Consider the following 21,914-nt stretch of genomic DNA (forward strand, 5'->3'; position numbering starts at 1 on the left):
GTAGTATGGCCAAAGCAGATGGTCACCCCTCTGAGTCTGGTCTGCTTGTGTTTTCTTCAGGGAAAATTCAGGGACTATTTGTATCAAGGAGACAGGGGAGATGAAGTTGCAGGGAAGGAGTAACCACACGACTACGTATAGGTCACACAGGTTTAAATCATACACTCAACATCATTGGAAAACATGAAACCGGACAATGTTTGAGATGCAGCAGAAGAGAGACGGTGGAGCACGTGTTACTGGGGTGACAAGCAGACAACAGCCAGCGAAGAATTCTATTAGACGATGTCAGAACAGCAGGACAGAACAGTGTAACACACTTCAGGGATGACTTTCTTTTTCCAAAATTACACCACCAGCTTGGAGTCATTTAACTGCATATTAAAGGGAAGGGGGTTATTCAATAGACTATAGTACAAAGTGCAATTCTCCCCACCTTGTTTATCTCCCCCTTATTAATATAGCACGTCAGAGTCCATTAATGTTCCACAACCTAACAGTTGGTGGCGGTAATGCACCTACCGTGTGGCCCAACAAGTGCATTTGTCGTTTTTTTTTTTGTGTTCGATAGAAGAAGAAGCGAACGCTAATTTCTGAGCTGCCGTGAACGCAGCATTGCCGCGTTAGCTGTAGCGTTGTTGTTACATTATTATTTTGTCTTAAATTATGTTTGTAGCTCGTAGTATTGCCGCAGATCACAAGGATCTAATCCACGATGTGTCGTATGATTTTCACGGCCGGAGAATGGCGACGTGTTCCAGCGATCAGAGTGTTAAGGTTCGTTTATGCTAGGCTAGGCTAGGCTAGGCTAGGCTAACATTAGCGTTAGCTGCACAGTTAACTTTCACTCACAGATTCAACTTTTCCCATTTAGCGCGTGTTTCTTTGAAGCAGTTTTGGCTGTTTGAACGTAGCTGTTTTATTTTCTGCTGTACCTTTGGCATTTAGGGTAAACTAGTCTGTCAGTCTTTGTTTTTCTCGGTCTGTTCCGTTGAATTAAAGAAGGTCCCGATACCTTTGCTAAATTTGTAGGAAGCTTTCTCACTTTTTTCCCAGTCAGTATTAAAAACTTAAGCATTATTTTGTTTCATTCATTTAAAATCGGCCCATATTGACGACCTAAAACCGTTCTAATTTTCTGCGTTGTGACGTTTTTTAAAATTATGATTCATTGCATTGAAGCTGTCGATGAAGTTGTTTATATGTGAAATCATAAAAAAATGTTTCTGATCAGTTTGATGTGGTTTCTTTCAGGTTTGGGACAAAAGTGAGAACGGAGAATGGCACTGCACAGCCAGCTGGAAGGTAAAACCATCGAGCTGCTGTTCACTTTCTTTGAAATAATGAAGGTTGCATCTCTACCGTTAAAAACAAAATCCCCATGTTAACAGTGCTTTGTGTAACACCTTTACATCATTCATTTATTTTTATGTGCCCGTTTGTTAGTCAGCCTCAAATGTAAAGTCTGCTGGGGTTAACAGAGTTTCTGCTCTCTTCTGTTTTTGTGTGAAGACGCACAGTGGATCCGTGTGGAGGGTGACCTGGGCTCATCCAGAATTTGGACAGGTTCTGGCCTCCTGCTCTTTTGATAGGACGGCTGCTGTGTGGGAAGAGATTGTCGGAGAATCAAATGACAAACAGAGAGGACTGAATCACTGGGTGAGTCCCACCACCAGCATGTCAGTGATGCCTGTTTGCAACATTAACACGGTCTGTTAGCTCTTTTAAAATATCGGTGTGCTGGTAATTTTGGCCACAACTGTATTGGCATATTTCAGTGTCTGTGCGGTTTATTCGCCGCTGGCCAACAGGCTGAAGGAGGATTATGTTGTGGTGATTTCTGTCCCCCCCCCCCCTCTCTCTCTCTCTCTCTCATTTTTTGGAAACTTGTTAAAATTCCTTGTTATAGGTTGGTAGTACACATATTCTATATTGTAATATTGTACAAGATTGACACATTTTACAAGAGCTATGGCTCTTGATTTACAAACGTAGACACTGCCAGTTTCATGAGTTGGCTAGCCACTGTGCTGCCTAGACTCGGTTGAAGCCTGCCCAGAAGAGAGAAGTTGCAGTTCCTTCACTAGCTGCTTGTGGCTGGCTCTAAAAGCAAACAGGTTCCCATTGAAATCCATATTAAAATATCCAACTTTAGAGCAGAAACAAATGTTTGCAGCCTGGTTGAGAAAATCCTTTTTGGTCTCTTTAGATGGTTTCCTCCTCATGGCGGTTCTATGGGTGGGGGGAGGTGAATTTTGTTTCTAATGTCTTAGTTTTAGATGTTTTAAGCCAAAAAGTTATGCTTAATTAGGGGCATGGTTGCTTTGAGTGACAGTTGTTGAGCCCATCTCCGTCTCTCAGCGTTTGCAGAGTCCACTGGCAGTGATTGTTAGCTGTTGTGTTTTCCTTTGAGCATTTTATTACAAACACCTGCAATAGCATAGCTGCTTGTGTGCCGAAATATTGTAAAATGTGAATGTCCATACCAGGACAAACCATTATGAGAACCACCGTGCAGTGCCCAAAAATGTGATTCAGTAAACACCTGAGCCAAGGTTAGACTTTTAGCTTAGCTGGTATGGACTCCAAGATAGGTTGGCATCTGCATTCTGAAAATCAACTACCACAGATCTTGAAATGTTACCAGAATATAACAAGAACTTGTACCAATGCATCATTTGCCAGCGGGAGATATTGTGCCCTCAGAGTACTCTAATCTTTTTTGGTCAAAAACTTGAGTTGACAGTAGTAATGGGCGAAAGAAACAATATGCAAATGATTGGCCTACGATGGTGATGTTAATTCTGTTGCACTATTGCGGTAATGCATGTTAATGGACTGAAGGTGGCAGCAATGTAACAATAAGGGTAGGTCTATTATAGTTTATGGGTGATTCTTTAACTACGGCACTATTGGCCTTGTAAATGTAATTTCCACCACACCATTGCCTTACAATATAAAGTGCCTTGGGGCAACTGTTTGTTGTGATTTGGCGCTATATACATGTGCTCTGATGTCACTGTTTATCTCCATAGAAACTACCCAAACAATCTTACATACAAACTGTTTAGGGACATTACAGTGTTGTGGTGGTAATTACGGCAATAGTGTGGGACAACTACATTTTGTTTAAAAAAAAAAAAATCACAACAGTTGTATGACATTGAATACCCCAATTATGTTTTGATTATTTTACTTATATTTTATTCAGAGATATTTTAAAACATTAGAAAAAACGTTTCTTTACCATTCATTTTTATCATTGAAGATCAAAAGTCTGGGTGTGGGACAAGCACAAAACAGCAATATTTGCATATAATGATGCTGAAAAAAGGTGAAAAAGTCATCATAGACTACTAGAACAAATTTCTTAACACACTTTCATTGTAAAGATAACTATAAAAGTGTGAAATTTCCCCTTTTTTCTGTTTTTCATACAATATGATCAAAGGACATAATAAGTGCCCGTAGTCTAAGAATCACCCTTATATATTGTTATCTCAAGAGGCTGCAATGTATGCTGCGATATGGATTTGAGGCCATATTGCCCATTCCTAGTTGAAAGTCAGTTTGGTATCCCATTGTGAACTGCACTGGCATGCTTATTTATGTTCTGTTTGTCTAAACACATTCGGTACAAAGTAAAGATTGCATGTTTAAAGGCGTCCAAATGTGTTGGCTGCTCTCTGCACATTTTTCACTTGATTTTAGAGTTGATAACTTCACATTGTTTTACTTCAGATCAAAAGGACCACACTTGTGGACAGCAGGACTTCAGTGACTGATGTAAAGTTTGCTCCTAAACACATGGGCCTGATGTTAACCACCTGCTCCGCTGATGGCGTGGTGAGGATCTACGAGGCTCCTGACGTGATGAACCTGAGCCAGTGGTCCCTGCAGCATGAAATCTCCTGCAAACTCAGCTGCAGCTGCATTTCGTGGAACCCCTCCAGGTGAGACCGTGGGTTTACTGCTGGCAGCAGCCTGATGTTATGGTCTGTCAGGAAAGTTTTCCCACAACAGCACCCAAAAGCATACAATACGTGCAGTCCAAGAATATGGGAAATTATTACAAAATGCAGTGACAGCAGCACTCTGGTAGGGGTTGCGTTTGTGAAACTTTAAACCAGTTTAGTCCATGGGCCAAGCAGGTTTTTCTGTATCAATTCAATGGACTAAATAACATTTACAGTCCACCCTATTGTCTTCATAATAATGTATGGTGCCCGTGATAGCCAGATAGGGGTCAATGAAGCATTACATAAGGATAAATGTTTAACATTGCTGTAATCATATGAAAAAGTATACCAAACTATTTGTCTGATAGTAAAGATTCCAAAATCTTTGACTGAATGTTACGGAGTCACAAGAGCAAAACTGGTGCAGAAGGTCAGTTTCAGTTTGTACAGCGTTTCTCCAATTTTGGTCAAAAGTGATGCAAATTATTGGCTAAACTCATACAAGCCCTGGCAAAAATTATGGAATCACCGGCCTCGGAGGATGTTCATTCAGTTGTTTAATTTTGTAGAAAAAAAGCAGATCACAGACATGACACAAAACTAAAGTCATTTCAAATGGCAACTTTCTGGCTTTAAGAAACACTATAAGAAATCAAGAAATAAAATTGTGGCAGTCAGTAACGGTTACTTTTTTAGACCAAGCAGAGGGGAAAAAAATATGGAATCACTCAATTCTGAGGAAAAAATTATGGAATCATGAAAAACAAAAGAACACTCCAACACATCACTAGTATATTGTTGCACCACCTCTGGCTTTTATAACAGCTTGCAGTCTCTGAGGCATGGACTTAATGAGTGACAAACAGTACTCTTCATCAATCTGGCTCCAACTTTCTCTGATTGCTGTTGCCAGATCAGCTTTGCAGGTTGGAGCCTTGTCATGGACCATTTTCTTCAACTTCCACCAAAGATTTTCAATTGGATTAAGATCCGGACTATTTGCAGGCCATGACATTGACCCTATGTGTCTTTTTGCAAGGAATGTTTTCACAGTTTTCGCTCTATGGCAAGATGCATTATCATCTTGAAAAATGATTTCATCATCCCCAAACATCCTTTCAATTGATGGGATAAGAAAAGTGTCCAAAATATCAACGTAAACTTGTGCATTTATTGATGATGTAATGACAGCCATCTCCCCGGTGCCTTTACCTGACATGCAGCCCCATATCATCAGTGACTGTGGAAATTTACATGTTCTCTTCAGGCAGTCATCTTTATAAATCTCATTGGAACGGCACCAAACAAAAGTTCCAGCATCATCACCTTGCCCAATGCAGATTCGAGATTCATCACTGAACATGACTTTCATCCAGTCATCCACAGTCCACAATTGCTTTTCCTTAGCCCATTGTAACCTTATTTTTTCTGTTTAGGTGTTAATGATGGCTTTCGTTTAGCTTGTCTGTATGTAAATCCCATTTCCTTTAGGCGGTTTCTTACAGTTCGGTCACAGACGTTGACTCCAGTTTCCTCCCATTTGTTCTTCATTTGTTTTGTTGTGTAGTTTCTATTTTTGAGACATATTGCTTTAAATTTTCTGTCTTGACGCTTTGATGTCTTCCTTGGTCTACCAGTATGTTTGCCTTTAACAACCTTCCCATGTTGTTTGTATTTGGTCCAGTGAACAACCAACATCTTTTGCAACATTGACATCAATTGACATCTCTCGTGTTGGAGCCATGATTCATGTCAGTCCACTTGGTGCAACAGCTCTCCAAGGTGTGATCATTCCTTTTTAGATGCAGATCTGATTTGATGCAGGTGTTAGTTTTGGGGATGAAAATTTACAGGGTGATTCCATAATTTATTCCTCAGAATTGAGTGAGTCCATATTTTTTTCCCTCTGCTTGGTCTAAAAAAGTAACCGTTACTGACTGCCACAATTTTTTTTTTCCTGATTTCTTAGTGTTTCTTAAAGCCAGAAAGTTGCCATTTGAAATGACTAGTTTTGTGTCATGTCTGTGATCTGCTTTTTTTCTACAAAATTAAACAACTGAATGAACATCCTCTGAGGCCGGTGATTCCATAATTATTGCCAGGGGTTGTAGCATTTAAAAAGGAATACTTTGCAACATCTGTTGTGCTTAGTTTAGTTTTATTTAGCCAGGTTAGTCCCATTGAGATCAAGACCTCTTTTGCAAGGGAGACCTGGGCAATTCTAAAATTTCCAATTCACCTAACCTGCATGTCTTTTAAATGTGGGAGGAAACCGTAGCAAACCCACACAAACACGGGGAGAACATGCAAACTCCACACAGAAAGGCCACAAGTGGGAATTGAACCCATGACCTTCTTGCTGTAAGGCAACAGTGCTAGCCACTGTGCTGCCTAGACTTGGTTGAAGCCTGCCCAGAAGAAGAGAGAAGTTGCAGTTCCTTCACTAGCTGCTTGAGGCTGGCTCTAAAAACAAACAGGTTCCCATTGAAATCCATATTAAAATATCCAACTTTAGAGCAGAAACAAATGTTTGCAGCCTGGTCAAGAAGATCCTTTTTGGTCCCTTTAGATGGTTTCCTCCTCATGGCGGTTCTATGGGTGGGGGGAGGTGAATTTTGTTTCTAATGTCTTAGTTTTAGATGTTTTAAGCCAAAAAGTTATGCTTAATTAGGGGCATGGTTGCTTTGAGTGACAGTTGTTGAGCCCATCTCCGTCTCTCAGCGTCTGCAGAGTCCACTGGCAGTGATGAGCATTTTATTACAAACACCTGCAATAGCATAGCTGCTTGTGTGCTGAAATATTGTTAGATGTGAATGTCCACACCAGGACAAACCATTATGAGATCCACCGTGCAGTGCCCCAAAATGTGATTCAATAAACACCTGAGCCGAGGTTAGACTTCTAGCTTAGCTGGTATGGACTCCAAGATAGGGGCATGTTCATGTTTCTGTTGTCACACCCCGAACCACCCAAGCTCCACCTTTTTTTTTTTTTTTTTTTTTTTTTTTTTTAAACAGTTTCTGGCTTCATTGTGATGTAAGCAGAGTAAGTGCTGCCAACATGGAGATGTCCAGATAAGGGCTTCATTTCGGCTTTCCTGGGTCTCTTTGGAAAAGCTCAGTGATGTCATAAAGGAGTTTCCCAGAGAGACCCAGACAAGCCGATAGAAACAATAAATGCTGTCACCCTGTACGTCTCCAAATTAAGAGACCATCATGAGATTTTACTGATTAAAACCTGGTGAGCTTTGATGCACCAGATCGGTAACTTTATATCACTTACGTGTGTGATATGCCATAGACTTCACTGCCACCTGCTGGCTGGAGTTGAATTTGCTCATAGCTCCTGTGCCACCTGCTTGGGGTTGTTGCAGGGATTAATCTTATCACATATATGTTGGAAATAAGGTGTGTGTGTGATTGAAGCTGTAGCCAGAAATGTTTTTCTTTTAATTCCGAAACCTTTTGCTGGTGGCCGCCAGGCACATGTGAAAATATGAAAGGTATTTACTTGAGATTTTGCATAATTTTTTCTTTAAATTGTAGGTACCAGGGTAACACACGTGCAAATTTTATTGTTTTTAAAGCTGGAAACGGTCAAATGTTGTTGTATTGTTGTTTTTGTTGAGTGCTCTTGGCAGCAGTTTGTTGGTTAATAATGCCTTTGATTTATAGAGTGCTTTTCAAGAGGCCCAAAGCACTTTACAAGTTGCATTATTTGTTCACTCGCACATACACACACATCGGTGGTGGTAAGCTACTCGTGTAGCCACAGCTGCCCTGGGCAAACTGACGGAAGCGTGGCTGCCATTCTGTGCCTACGGCCCCTCCGACCACCACCTCATTCATACGCAGGCAAAGTGGGTTAAGTGTGTTGCCCAAGGACACAACAACATGCAGATTTTTGACTGGTTGGGAGCCAAATTCAAACCGCCGACCCTTCAGTCACAAGATGGCTTGCTCTACCAACTGAGCTATTGCCGCCCCACACTATGCTCGCCTGTTTTATAAATGTGAGGTTTTCAGCAGCCTGTCATCACGTGTTGTTTCCACGCAGCTCTCGCACACACACCCCGATGTTCGCTGTGGGCAGTGACGACAGCAACGTAGCGTACGGTGGGAAAGTGCAGATCTACGAGTACAATGAAAACACAAGGTCAGTTTTCTTTCAGTGTTGTTTACTTTTGTACATTCACTGGTTTCGTGTGTGTTATCAGAAGTTTTTATTGTTTTCTGGGTGATGAAAAGGAAATATGCCAAGGTGGAGACTCTGACGACGGTCACTGACGCGGTCCATGACATTGCATTTGCTCCAAACCTGGGAAGATCTTTCCATGTGCTTGCTATTGCAACCAAAGACGTCCGAATCTTTAAACTCATTCCTTTGAGGTGAGATTGGCTCATGATGTTTTACTTTTTATATATTGATCAGCAAAATATCTTTGATTGGTTAGTGTAACTGATGAGATGAAGTTATACGTGGTCATATTAACATCAGATTATTATTATCCATCAAATTACCTGTAACTGTCCTAAAATGTCATTTCAGTTGTCATTATTGCAGTGGAGGAGAAAGTTCTACTAAATATGCCCATATTTTTGTCTTATTTTTTTAATAGATCTTTGTGTTAAGCATATTTTCAATTTGCGACTTCACATTGCGCAATTTCGCATTTACGCTTCCTCACACACAACTGTGCAGGTCCAGTCCTATCTGAAAGTGACGGATTGCCTCCAGTTGTTGTTCAGTAGTTCATTTTATTTTTTCTGTAACATAAATATCGTCATATAATTTTGAGGCTATAATCATTCACTCCTTGTTAATGTCAGTGTATAAGCAAAACGGGAACTTTATTTAGTGACTTTGCCTAGACTCAAATTTAAAATAAAAACTGTGCTTTGGATCGATGTAGATGTGTTGAGAGCGATCTCATTTTATCTCCCCCCCCCCCCCCCCAAAGGTTGTGATTGTACTGTCGTTGAGAAAGTGTCTAAAATACAGTTTTGTTTTGGTTTTTTATGTATTGTGGGTGTCTGTTTCAGAAAGGAGAGTGTCTCTTCAGGGCCCACCAAGTTTGAGGTGCAGATTGTGGCTCAGTTTGACAACCATAACTCTCAGGTGTGGCACGTGAGTTGGAACATCACCAGCACCCTGCTGGCCTCCTCCGGGGATGACGGCTGTGTGCGCCTGTGGAAAGGTGAGGAATTCTCATTGGTCTGTCTTAATTCAAGCACGATGACAGGATGGACTGACTCTGACGTTACAAAACGCTTGGACACTTGGATCCAACAGAGAAACCACATGTGTGGTTTCTCTCCAGACCTAACCTCATTTGAGGACAACCTGTCATGCAACATACTTGCAGCCTTAAAACATGAGTTGGACATGTACGTGCGCCGAGGCCCAGCGTAAAACTAATGAAAGTCTGGCTCCACTTGGACGGGACTCCAGTCAGTCACAGGTTATGTCCCCCAGCTGAAGCCGGTACACATTTACAGCTGGGTGGACTGAGATGATGCAGATTAAGTGTCCTGGATCAAAGCCAGGTCATTATATTAGTATTCATAACTCCTTATCCCGCTCAGTGACCTGCTCCACAGTTTGAGTCGTTCGCTGAAAATGGCAGCGATGTTTGGCCCCCAAATGTAGCTGCAGACAGCAGCACGGGGGCCAAGCAGGACAAAAAAGTCTCCACAGTATCCGACTGCCTTATGTGTGCTGGGAGATTGTTCCACAGATTTGGGGCACGGTAGGAGGAAGCTCTGTGACCGTCAGACTTTTTATTCACCCTGGGAACACAAAAGTTCTGCACCCTGTGAAGGCAGGGCCCGAGCTGGTACATAGGGGCTTACCAGGTCAGCCAGATAGGGAGGTGCAAGTCCATGAACAATCTTCTAAACTAATAACAGTACCTTTAAAACTGTGATTTCCCCCCCCAAAAAAATTATTTATTTTTTCTACCTAACATTCTTGGCATTTCTTTTTCCACACAAAGTTAAAGAATATTGATTAAGGTGTGTGTGTGTGAGAGGGAGGGAGTGGTTGTTCGACTGCCCAATTTATTTTTATGAACTGCAGTGAGAAAGTATCACATACTGCATGCAGCCATATTCAGTAAAAATATTAATATAGGCTACTTTGCGTGTTTAGCTATATGTTTGTAAGTGGTCTGTAAGACTGTGTTTATTTTTTTTTAATGATCTGTGTGAACTTGGTGATTCATGCAAACATCCAGTGATGGCAAACAGGGAAATAATATGTCAGCCTTGTTCACTGTATTCTTCTCAAAAGCACCGCGTTCAGTACGAGCAAAGTTTTACAACTGACTTTATATCACCAACAAAACGAAGAGCAAATGGTTAAAAAATAAATAAACAACCGGGGTGGAGGCGCAACATGGAGCTGTTTTCAGGTCTGTCATGTCAAAAGCACTGCGTATGATACAAAACAATTTCACCAAGTAAGAGGCGAGCTGAAGAAAACTTAAGGAATACTGAGAGAGAAACATGAGGCAACCAAGCCAAGCACACAGAGAGAGATCCTGTGTGTGTGTGTGTGTGTGTGTGTGTGTGTGTGTGTGTGTGTGTGTGTGTGTGTGTGTGTGTGTGTGTGTGTGTGTGTGTGTGTGTGTGTGTGTGTGTGTGTGTGTGTGTGTGTGTGTGTGAGTGAGAGTGTGAAGCTGCAGAGAGACGTGTCTGTGTAGGGAGGGCAGGCACTGTGTGTGACTGGTCAATCACAGAGTGTGAAGACAATCGAGCACAGATGTTGATGAGTTTTATTCAGATCGTGCTCGTCAAAAATGCTTTATCCGTACTGGATACTCATCTGAAATGAGTATCCGGCTCAAAGCTAGTGTGAACAGCAGACGCTACACGCTGTAAAAAAGCAGTGATGCAATTTTAATCAATGATCATCTTCACCACACAGCCTCAGTGAAACAGTAAAGTGTGAAAAACTGATTCAGAAAGTTTTTCATCCAGGATTTCATCATTAAAAGAGCAGATTTACTTCTTGCGGAACCTTTTTTTTTGTTGTTGTTTTCTTTTTATTATTGTTTTATGCACCAGTGACCCCAGATCAGATTACTTATATGTGAGAACTTACTTTGCAATAAATTTTATTCTGGTTTGACAATCAAACCAGTTCACATTTCTCTTCTTCAAACAAGACTATTAGGGGTTATATTGTTTTTAAAAAAATATGCAATCTCACTCAAAAATGTTAAAAAGAAAAAACTAAACTGTCAACATGACAGAAAAACTCTGCCTGTCGTACTGTACAGTGTGTCATTTTTAAAGAAGAGAGCAAATGCTATGTCCATCAAACATTGTGTTTTTAAACTTTTCAATGTTATTTATTTTCTTAACTTAGACAGAAAAAATGCAAAAAAGAACTTTGATATTACAACATAAGTGTAATTTTTTTGTCTATTATTCTTGCTTTCAGTGCATCTAAAACCAGTCAAAATGACTCGCAACACGCGCCGCCTCGGGCGATAATTGCCAACAGCACCGCTATACTAAAAATTTCTGGGGAGAACCCTGGGTTGTGTACCTGGATGCAGCTTTATTCCAAAAAGGAGTAAATTAATTTTTTCCCTTAACTCTCAATGCCCCATAGTGATAACATGAATAACTTTTTTTTTTTTTTTTTTTTGCCTAAAATAATCAACAGATTTATAACATGCTCTATCCTCAGTTTTTGTCAAAATAAAAAAATATTATATACATTGTCATAAAATAACTCAAAATCCTTGTATCAGCAATAAATTTGGAGAAATCTGCCCATTGTTTCGGAATGTTGGCAGAACCGGATTATATGGGGAAAGTTTCAGGGTGAGTTGTGCAAAATGAACATTCTATGTAATATCTACAGCGCATCTGGAAAGTATTCAGTGCTTCACTTTTTCCGCTTTTCGTTATGTTACAGCCTTTTTCCAAAATGAACTAAATTCATTTTTCCCCCCTCAAAAGTCTACCCAGAACACCCCAGAATGACAACATGAAAAAAGTTTTTATTTATTTATTTTTGCAAATTTATTAAAAAACAAAACAAAAAAAAAAAACTAAGAAATCACATGTGTATTCACACTCTTTGCTCAATACTTTGTTGATGCACCTTTGGCAGCAATTACAGCCTCAAGTCTTTGTGAATATGAAGCCACAATCTTGGTGCACCTATCGTTGGGCAGTTCATTCCATTCCACTTTGAAGCACCTCTCAAGCTCCATTAGGTTGGATGGGGAACGTCGGTGCACAGACATTTTCAGATCTCTCCAAAGATGTTCAATCAGATTCAGATCTGGGCTCTGGCTGGGCCACTCAAGGACATTCACAGAGTTGTCCTGAAGCCACTCCTTTGATATCTTGGCTGTGTGTTTATGGTCATTGTCCTGCTGAAACATGAACTGTCACCACAGTCTGAGGTCAAGAGCACTCTGGAGCAGGTTTTCATCCAAGATGTCTCTGTACATTGCTGCATTCATCTTTCCCTCAAAATGACTTTTACCCCTGCTGATGCTTTTCTTAAAAAGATGACCTGAAAGTTCAGCTACAGTTTGCGAGAAAGTACATCTGAGATGCAAGCCTAGATTTGATGTTTTGGTGAAAGAAAATCCACCTCTATACCACTTCATCATGAAGCTGTATAACTGGGGCTACAACATGCAAAACATACACTGTGCATAATTTCTCCAATCACAGCCACAGAAGCCTGTAACTTCTTCTGGGTTGTCTGGGTGTCTTGGTGGCTTTCCTCACTCTTCTTCTTCTTGCACAGTCAATCAGTTTTTGAGAACTGTCAACTCCACTCAGATTTACCCCAGAGTGCCAATGTGCCATACTGTTAGTATTTCTTCATAATGTATGTAAATAAAGTCCAAGACATGTTCATGTATCCATCCCTTGACTTGTCTGAAGAAAACTGGCAATAAAACTGATTTATTTACAGGTATTATACCAAAGTGTTCTATTCCTTATGCAACCCATCATCTTGCCTTTTATATTTTTAATTAATCATTTCTATCAAGTTGTAGAGATTTTATTTCATGAAGATAATTTGACATTGAAATACCAAGGGTTTCAATACTTTTGGAGGACGGTGTACCTCACGTTTACATTCCGAGCTGTGACCTGACATCCTGTTTGTCAAACTCCACATGGAATTGAAATGGTCGCCTTGTTTCTTCTGCAGCAAATTACATGGACAACTGGAAGTGCACCGGTATCCTGAAGGGGGACGGCAGCCCGCTGACCGGCTCGTCTGGTCAGCCCGCCACCATCACCACTGTGGTGGGTTCATCTGGTCATACCTCCCAGAATGCCCTAAACGGTGTACCTGCAGGAAGGTAGGTAGGGCCACGAGCCAAGCCTGGCAGAACTGACCCACTGACCCTGCCTCACACTGACTGGGACCACAGCTGCTCACTGACCCAAACGGACCCAAAACTGCACTCAGGCAAAGAGCTTGACTTCTGGCTTCCAGCATGAAGTTTCTGCAGCAAAATGTCTCTATTCTTTTTTTTTTTTTTTTTTTTTTTTTTTTTTTTTTTTTCTTCTTCTTCTTCTTTTCTTTTCTTTGCAAATTCCAGTACTGGTGTCGGATTTACATTTTGACCCGGTTCTTCAGACTAACAAGTGACCAAGTGAAATAAATCTGTATAAATGTCATATTTTGTTATTCCTGCAAATTTTTCTACGTTTTTGTAAGTTTAGCAAAGTTGTAGTTTGATGAGCTGCAGTCTGAAACTCTACGCCAACATTCTGTTTACATGGAGATGTTTTATTTCTCCTTCATTTTGTTTAATGTGTTATTGAGTCAACTTTTGCCAAACTCTTTGCTGGGCAGGATGGTGTGAATGAGCCTCACTAACCTCCTGCAGTAACCATGTGTAATGTTGAGAGTATAAATACAGCCACTGAAGTACAATTTCATGAAGTGTTGTTACCAGTGGTGGGCATAATTCTACTAACCGCTAATTAGCAAAGCTAACTCTTTTTGTTAGCATGTTAGCTTCTCAGCTAACTTTGAAAACAATTAGCTTCCACTAACTTTTTTTTGTTGGCATAGTGAGTAAACCTTAACAGTCAGAAACATTTTGTAAATCCTAAAATCATAAATTTTGGTTCCTGTCTATTGCATGTTTTGCAACAGTCAGACCACTGTGAGGAGCTGAGCTCAGCCCTCCCCCCACCAGAAGGAGACGATGCGGCTGCTACTGCAACAAAAAAAGTCATTTACTTTCCACATAGAACAGCACAGACACTGAGAGCAGGAGACATCAAACACAAAGCACTTTTCACTCATGGTTTCATTTATAAACCAGACTAATTCAGGACAGTTTATCAACATATCGCACATATCTTTTAAAGTAATGCACTAATTCTAAAGATGTGAGCACCAAAAGGCATTATGGGAAAATGAGTCTCATCTCAATCACCTTCTACCCAATCAAAATGCATAGAACACTGACATCTACTGGATGGGAGTGTTATAAAAGTTAACTTTTCAGTTAGCGGATTAGCGGTTATCAAAGCTAACTTTTTGGTTAGCTGTGCCCACCACTGGTTGCTACGACACGTAACATTTAAATGGCCTTTGAAGCTGCGCCGTTCCAGAGCTGATGTGTGGTCGTATTTATGCTGAGTTCAGAAAATCTCACTATTTGTGTACACAATGACTGTGTGTTGAAGGACTCAACTAGTAATCTTGATTTTATTTTAAATCAGCTGTTTAGTCTTTAAAATGTGGGACGTTTGTCAGACTTTCCCATATTCCAAAGTTCACGTAGTGTTTTAGCCAACACTTTCAAAAATATATTGAATCTAAAAATGAGATGAAGCAGTAAATCCTCAAGTTGGAGAAGCTGGAACCTGAGATTGTTTTTGCCTTTTTGCTTGATTAAATGAAACTAATTTACTAAAACTCTTGAAATAGTTGAGTTATTTTGTTGATTTCTTTCACTTTGTCTTTTGTCTCCATCTGGGCCCAGTTGCTTTAAAGTAATATCAGATTTTTTGCATAATGGATTGGATCAGTTCTTGAAAACAGGTTGTTGAAAACCAAAAACGGATTCTGAGATTAGATTAGATCACGTACTCCAATTTTTTTGGTTTTCATCAGTTTGTGTTGTTCAAAATGTTTTAGTAGGGATAACTTTGATCCAAAAAAAAAATCAGGATTATTTTAATCCCAGCAGGAACAAAATGTGACTTGAATTAAATTCTGGTCATATAAATAACATTTATCATCTAGTAGGTACACATTTATTTATTGATATTTTTTCAACTGATTCTCAAACCATATAGTTGAAATTATGGATTAATTCACACTACTGGCCTATATAACCTCTGTGCACCACACAGGTGGAACCATGACCTCAAAAGGATCTAATTTCACAGTGGCAGAAACCCATGCAGTGCTGCAAGGCGTAAAGCGTCATTATGCCTCAATAGTAGGATGTTTTTAGTTGTCCAAAGGGAGGAGAGCTGATCAGCAAGAAGAAAAATGATGTTTGGGCTGAAATCACACAGAATGTAAATGCCACAGGATCTGGCCAGAAGAGAACCATTAATCAGGTGAAATTTAGATGGAAGACTCTAAAGGCCAAAGCAACAAGCAACCACACAGAGACAAAAACCACTCATACAGGCAACAAGCCCTTCAAGAGAGGTGAATACACTGACTTGGTTCTTGACATTATTGGAGGGGAGCATTCGCAATTTCTACATGGGACACAGGCTGCTGCAGGGGGCCGTTACTCTTCACGGCTGAAGAGGAACGTGAGTCAGTTCCTACTGATGCAGAGGAAACTGGTTCTTGATCTCAGTTCTGTTACTGTGGAAGAAGGTGGATCTGCACAAGTATAGAGAGTAAGACCCCCGTCACACATAGGCCGAATGGTGTCAGAATGACACATCCGGCCACAGTCGGGAAGTATTGACTGCTGTCTGTCTATCCGTCTTCAGATGGACAGACAGACAGCAGTCTACATAGTTGGTATTATAGAACGGCTGAGTGGATCCTTGTCATTTGATTAGTGGTTTGTATGTCACATGGCATGGATTATTCATGCCATTTGTGTTGCATTGCATTTAGAGTGCAAATTTGGTTCCATACGTTTGGTACCATTACACTCTATGCACACACACACAACACGAGCGCGCGCATGCACGCACAAAATAAATCCACTGCACTGTAAGCCATCTGGACGCTGTTAGCAGGAAGTTAGAAGGAAAAGCTGGACTAATTTCTCTGAATTTTTTTTTTTTATCTACCATTAAACTCATAAACATTCATTATTTGTATGCCATTCGCTCGGCTGTCCGCGTGTGTTGCACAATTCAAAACACTCTTGGCGCTGTCGAGATGGGACGCTCATCTGACGGCGGTCCATGTGCAGTTTGTGTGCCATATGATTGCAATCTACATATTCTGATGGCGTCATAACAGGAACTGAAACGATCGCGGTTGATGGAACTCTGAGATGGCAAAGCCTGCCAGCATGTCCTACTTGTGCCACATGTGTCCACCTCCACTCAACCCCGGGCAGGAAGGGAAAAGGAAACGTTGATATGTAACAACATTTATGTGCCACACATTCATCATGTGCAGTGGATGTGAACAATCAAACCGAAAGCACCATGTGCCACTGCAGGTCAATGCGTTGCACAGCACACGCCGATGCAGATCCGAACGGGCTGTTATCCATAATAGTCCTTACAGTAAAGATGCATTTCCATTCCTCTCCATGGGTGACATAAATAATGTTAAATATTGTCCATCATAATTGTGACACCATGGACAGGTGCATCTCACCACTGTCCCAAGCGCATTAATGCATCATTGCATGCGTCAGAGGCTCACAGCTGAACGGATCTCACCGCTGTAATATACATATTATTACTTGATCACCATTTACGTCTGTTGGAGGTATGACAGAGACCTGTTTCGCCAGCCCCTGACAACATTATTAAACATGAATCTAACTTCCGACACAGCCCCAGGAGCATTTCACAGCCCATGGTGGACAGGAGCCATGCAGGGAACCACCGCCTGTGGTTAAATCCTCTCACCCAGCTGTTGTGTGCTGCAAACAACCACGACATGCCACGACCAATAATCCGACCGGACGTTGCACTGTCCAGCGTTGAGTTGTGCTGCTTTTGCTCAAGTGAGCAAAAAATTTAAGTTCGCTGGAAAGGCTGCGTCTGACGAATGTTGCACACATGGGAAAGCTTGGCTCACTGCTTGCAAACTTTAGCAGCAAAAGGTGTCCAGTGGTTGACAGCGGCGTGCACGTGCACCCGGTGCGCACGCATAGCAGCTCGTTCAGCCGTTACGAACACACAGAACTGAGTGACCATTTCATCACCTGTTCTATACATGTACGTGCGATCTTCTGCTGTGACGTCAGTGAGCACTGGGAAAGAGAGGACGAGTGAAGATGTGATTGCATGTGAGTGAGTGAGTTACGGCACCAATGGTGGCTTTTGACACATGGCGCGAGTCCAGTCCATATGTTGGTTGTACTCTGATGTTCAGTGCTGGAAGGGCCTGTGCAAAGGGAGGACAGAGCGCTGGCTCCCACTCCGGTCCTGTGTTTGCCATCTAGACGTTTGGACATCGTGCAGCAGTCTGTCATCTACCTGCTGTCTAAATATGCTTTGGATGCGATCATGCAGGTGTGGACAAGGCAGTCTGGACAGGATCTGCCCACAGTCTACACACGTCCTACCCTCACTACGTCTGGGAATTATGGCCATTTTTGCCGTGTCGGCCTGGTTCCTGTGCTTTCTTGCTATGTGTGATGGGGGTCTTATCACTGCAACAGGAAATCATTGAGGCTTAAAACGTCCTTTGGCAAAGAAAGATGATGATGATGCCTATAGGGCACGTCTTAAAGGAGAAACTAAGAGCAGAGCTACAGTTTGGCCTGGCAGAGGAACAAATTACTTTAACCAAACTGCAGCAAACCAAAGCTGAACTTGAGATCCTCCTTCTCTAAGCACAGCTTGGTCATTCCACAGAAGAAGAAGGCTGCGTGTTTGTGTGTTTTTGTTTGTTTTCCAGTGTTTTTAAGGTTGAGTTATTAAATTTTAATTTGAAGTACATGGAATGTATTAAAGGATTATTAACTGAGCACGAGGTCTGTACTGGAAAATATCAGACTGAGGTGTAAGAACGGACCGAGCGTTGGCGAGGTCCATGCAGAAAAACACCAAGGTCTGATATTCCCGTACAGACCAAGCAAGCAAGGTAAATAATTGACTACTATAAATAAACACTTAAGCTATTGCCTGAATATGAAGCTGTTGACTGCTCGTAGTCAGACCTGTTGACTTCACCTCCATGAAGAACTTGCTAATGGATGGTCCGGTCGTTAGCTGCTAAGTTTTTAGTGTGTGTGTGTTTTCAATGCTGTTTAGATATTTATGGAGTATGTTCATATCTGACTTGGTTTATCTAATCGTGTTTGTAACGAATGTGATGCGTGTTCCGGATCGATTGTCATGGTAAGCCGTTTGATATGGGAAAATATCAGAACGGAAATCAGCCAATCAGAGCGCGAGTAGCGTCGCAGCCATGCAATAAATTTGCTTATTTTATTTTCTTGTGGGGCAGATATGGTCTGGCAGGACAAACGTTATTGAAAATGGGGTATTTGTATTTTCTGTGCTTGCTTTTTGTTTCTTCAAATAAATACAATTTGAGGTACCTCAAGCTGGCTAGGCTACCTGTTTTTTATACACACACCTAGTAGCCTTCAGTGTGATATGCAGTCTAATTTAGAGCATTCATTATCTGGATTTGGTAATCTTGAAACATTTGGATCTGGATCAGACTGATCCAGATCCAACTTTGCTTTGAACAACTGGGATAAAAGAGAAAAAGGATTACGTGATCTGGATAGGATAAAAAAAAAAAAAGATTTCAAAATCTGGATAATTTTGATCCAGAATACACCTTTTGAACAACTGGGCCCTGGTGGTGGAAGGTTTGGATTTAAAGAATTTAAATGTTGTTCTGAGATTTTTAACTTGTGACAAATTAATTAATTGACCTCGGCTCGATGGAGCATGATGACGACTTTTCTGCTCCAGCTGACTGAACACGCTGAAAGCATTTTTGGATTTGTGTGCACAAATTATTAATTAAGGATTTCATCATTTATTTGGTATCCTAAGTTATTTTCCTCTCTGTGACACAGACTTGGAGGTTTTCACAGGCGTGAAGTTCTGGATCTTGACCAGACCACAACCCAGCATACTTCATTTTTAAAGAAAGTCTCAGGATCCTGAATTCAACCCAACACTTAAACTCCACTTTTTGCTGACACTCACACTTATTTTCATTGGCGCCTTCTGTTTTTAATCAACAAGTGAACTAGTCCCACAAATAACTGACAGAGCTTCAGAACTTATTTTCATTAATGATTGAGTCATCTTTATTATGATTAATCAATTATTTCCTATAAAATGTTGGTGTGGTTGGGGGATTAAACAAAAAAGAAACCTGTGCATTTTTGGAGGCAAAAGGCAAATATTGCTTCATTTTGTATGTTTGAAAGACTTGATTGTTTGGGTAATTTATAAAAACCACATTGTCAAATTTAGAGCGTGTTAAATCAAGTTCACCTTTGGTTTAGACTTGTTTAAAAGCAGTTCTCAAACATTTGGGTTAAACTGGATTTAAACGAATTTGTTGTTTGAAGTCACTTTATTAGTTTGTACTGGGGTGAAAGTGTTTTCATACAGATTATTACTAATTTAGACATCTTAAGTCCAATTTACCATTGTCATTGAAATGGTTAAAACCAGTTTACAGGATTTAAACTGGATTAAACCCATTAAAATCATTTAAATCCACTATACTGGTGTGAAGTTTTGTAGAATGGTTGGCAACCGGATTATGACTAATTTAGTTAAAATGAGTTGGTTGACACCAGTTTAATACTTAAAGTATTTTAAAATCTGTTTTAGGCAGTTTGGCACACTAACAATTTGGTGTCCGTCAAATTTATCTTAAAAGTGAAACAAAGCAGGTGAGATATTGGAATATTAAAAATGATTTAGTATTTTTATTTTACACTTGAAACATTACACTGTTTAGGACAGAGGTCTAAAACCAGTTCCAGAAAGGGCCAAGAGAGTGCAGGCTTTCTGTGAAACCACCCACTCCACCAGGTTATTTCACTGATTAACTGATTCCACCTGCTCAAAGTGATGATGAGGTTTGAGACCTCTGGTTTAGGACCTTTTTTAATCGTGTTGGTCTGCAGACCTGACGTCTGTGCCAGTAGAACCGAAACGTAGGCGCGACCTGTGATGACCTCTGATCGAGTCTGTAACATGTAATCTGACTTTAACCTGAGTGATGTACAGACTGTGTTCTCTGATACTGTTCTCATCTATTAACTTGTATTGTTAAAAAAATGAATTTGCATAAAGGTTTTCTTGCTTTCCAAGGACTTGTTGCAGTGGGGTTTTTGTGTTAATGTTTTTTTTGTGTGTGTAACATGATGGTTTTTGTGCTGCTGACTGCACGCAGGATTGAGACCAGAGCTCCCTTTGCTCCTCCCCCACGGCAGCTGATCTCTCCAAAGATTTCCCAGCATCCTCTGTGTTCTTGACATCTCCTGCATCGCCTCCTGTCTGACCTGCTTGTGTTGATTTTGTGTGATGCACTTTCTGGCACTTTGTTTGCATGCAAACTGCATGCTTTTCCATTTCCTCTCTGCCATTCTGATGTGTGAGCGTTTCCATCCTGACATGCATCCTTTCCTTCTTTTCCATCCTTTTTGTTTCCACTCTGTGTTGTCATCCCCCTGGTGTCTGGATCCTCCCAGAGCGGGGACCAGGTGTGGTCACCTGCTGCCTCCCTCGTCCCTCCCTGAGCACTATGACGTGGAGCCGATTCAGCCTCAGGCTCCTCCCCAGCCTCAGGCTCCTCCCCACAGGCGCTTGTCTAGAGTGCTGCTGCCCCTATCCGAAACCCCAGAGGTCCAATAAGTGTTGAATGTCATAAATGAAATGAAATGAAATGCCACTTATTTCAAATAAAGACTTTCTGCTTTTGCTTTTTCTTGATTATTTCTTTGTGAAAGATGGAAACTTTTTTGTGCATATACTGAGGTGATTTTGTTGTTGCTTCTGTTGTGATTATCACATTTAATGTTTCGTTTTTAAAGAGACTCAAGATCCTGAATTCAACCCAACACTTAAACTCCACTTTTTACTGACACTCATACTTTAATTGGTACCTTCTGTTTTTAATTGTGTATTGAAACACTCGATAGTCTGTAGGTGTGATGAACCATCCACACCTACAGAGGGCGCTCGGTGTATAAAGGGACGTCTGCTTGAGAGCAGGCGAGAGAGCGAGACACCAAGCGAACTGACCACTGATCTGTACATAACACTGGATCGCTCATTGGCCAATATTTTTGAAGCAAATCGGCCGCCATATTACCACTCGCAAGTTCCACTCCTGAACTCTTTTTTTTATTGATCTTTAACCAGGCGCCTGACACTTTATTCTTTGTGATTTTGCAAAAAAATAAAAAAGGTATTCATGTGCAGTTATAAACTGTGCAAATCACCAGTTCAAAGGCTGTGGACGAACATTTAACCTCTGAGTATGATTGAAATGGAAAGTAATGAACAACAGGTTCTATCTCTTATTCCAGCATATAGGCATGGATAATAAATGGCTTGTGTGTAGCCACATGTTGAGTTTTGTGTTGGACAAACTATTTTAAGACATTTATTAGATCTACTTGTGCATAGTTTTGGAGCTTTAGGCGTTGTTGCTGCGAGCTTTGTAACTAACATTAGGTTGAAGCTTGTCATTGCAGGGAAAACCAGCTCTCCTGTAGTTGGTTAAGTGGTGTTTAATTCTTTCAGTGCAACTATTAAAAAAAAAAAAATCCACCATTGCTATATTATCCATCATGAC

The 21,914-nt window shown here is 40.8% G+C and overlaps 1 protein-coding gene across 2 annotated transcripts; it reads left to right on the forward strand.

The window, feature by feature from the left end:
* Positions 1–599: 599 nt before the first annotated feature.
* seh1l (SEH1-like (S. cerevisiae)) lies at positions 600–20,990 on the forward strand. 2 transcript variants are annotated; one of them, XM_034173875.1, is made up of 9 exons: positions 600–777; positions 1,255–1,305; positions 1,513–1,659; positions 3,742–3,953; positions 8,016–8,114; positions 8,207–8,347; positions 9,002–9,156; positions 13,152–13,305; positions 20,508–20,990. In XM_034173875.1, the coding sequence occupies exons 1-9, from the start codon at positions 667–669 to the stop codon at positions 20,587–20,589; spliced, it is 1,152 nt and encodes a 383-aa protein (XP_034029766.1). In that variant the 5' UTR covers positions 600–666; the 3' UTR covers positions 20,590–20,990. The 2 variants fall into 2 exon arrangements, with proteins under 2 accessions (XP_034029766.1, XP_034029765.1); XM_034173874.1 differs by lacking the exon at positions 20,508–20,990 and adding an exon at positions 19,168–20,427.
* The last annotated feature ends 924 nt before the right edge of the window (positions 20,991–21,914 follow it).

This window comes from Thalassophryne amazonica, chromosome 7, assembly GCF_902500255.1.
Source record: "Thalassophryne amazonica chromosome 7, fThaAma1.1, whole genome shotgun sequence".
Taxonomy (NCBI): Eukaryota; Metazoa; Chordata; class Actinopteri; order Batrachoidiformes; family Batrachoididae; genus Thalassophryne; species Thalassophryne amazonica.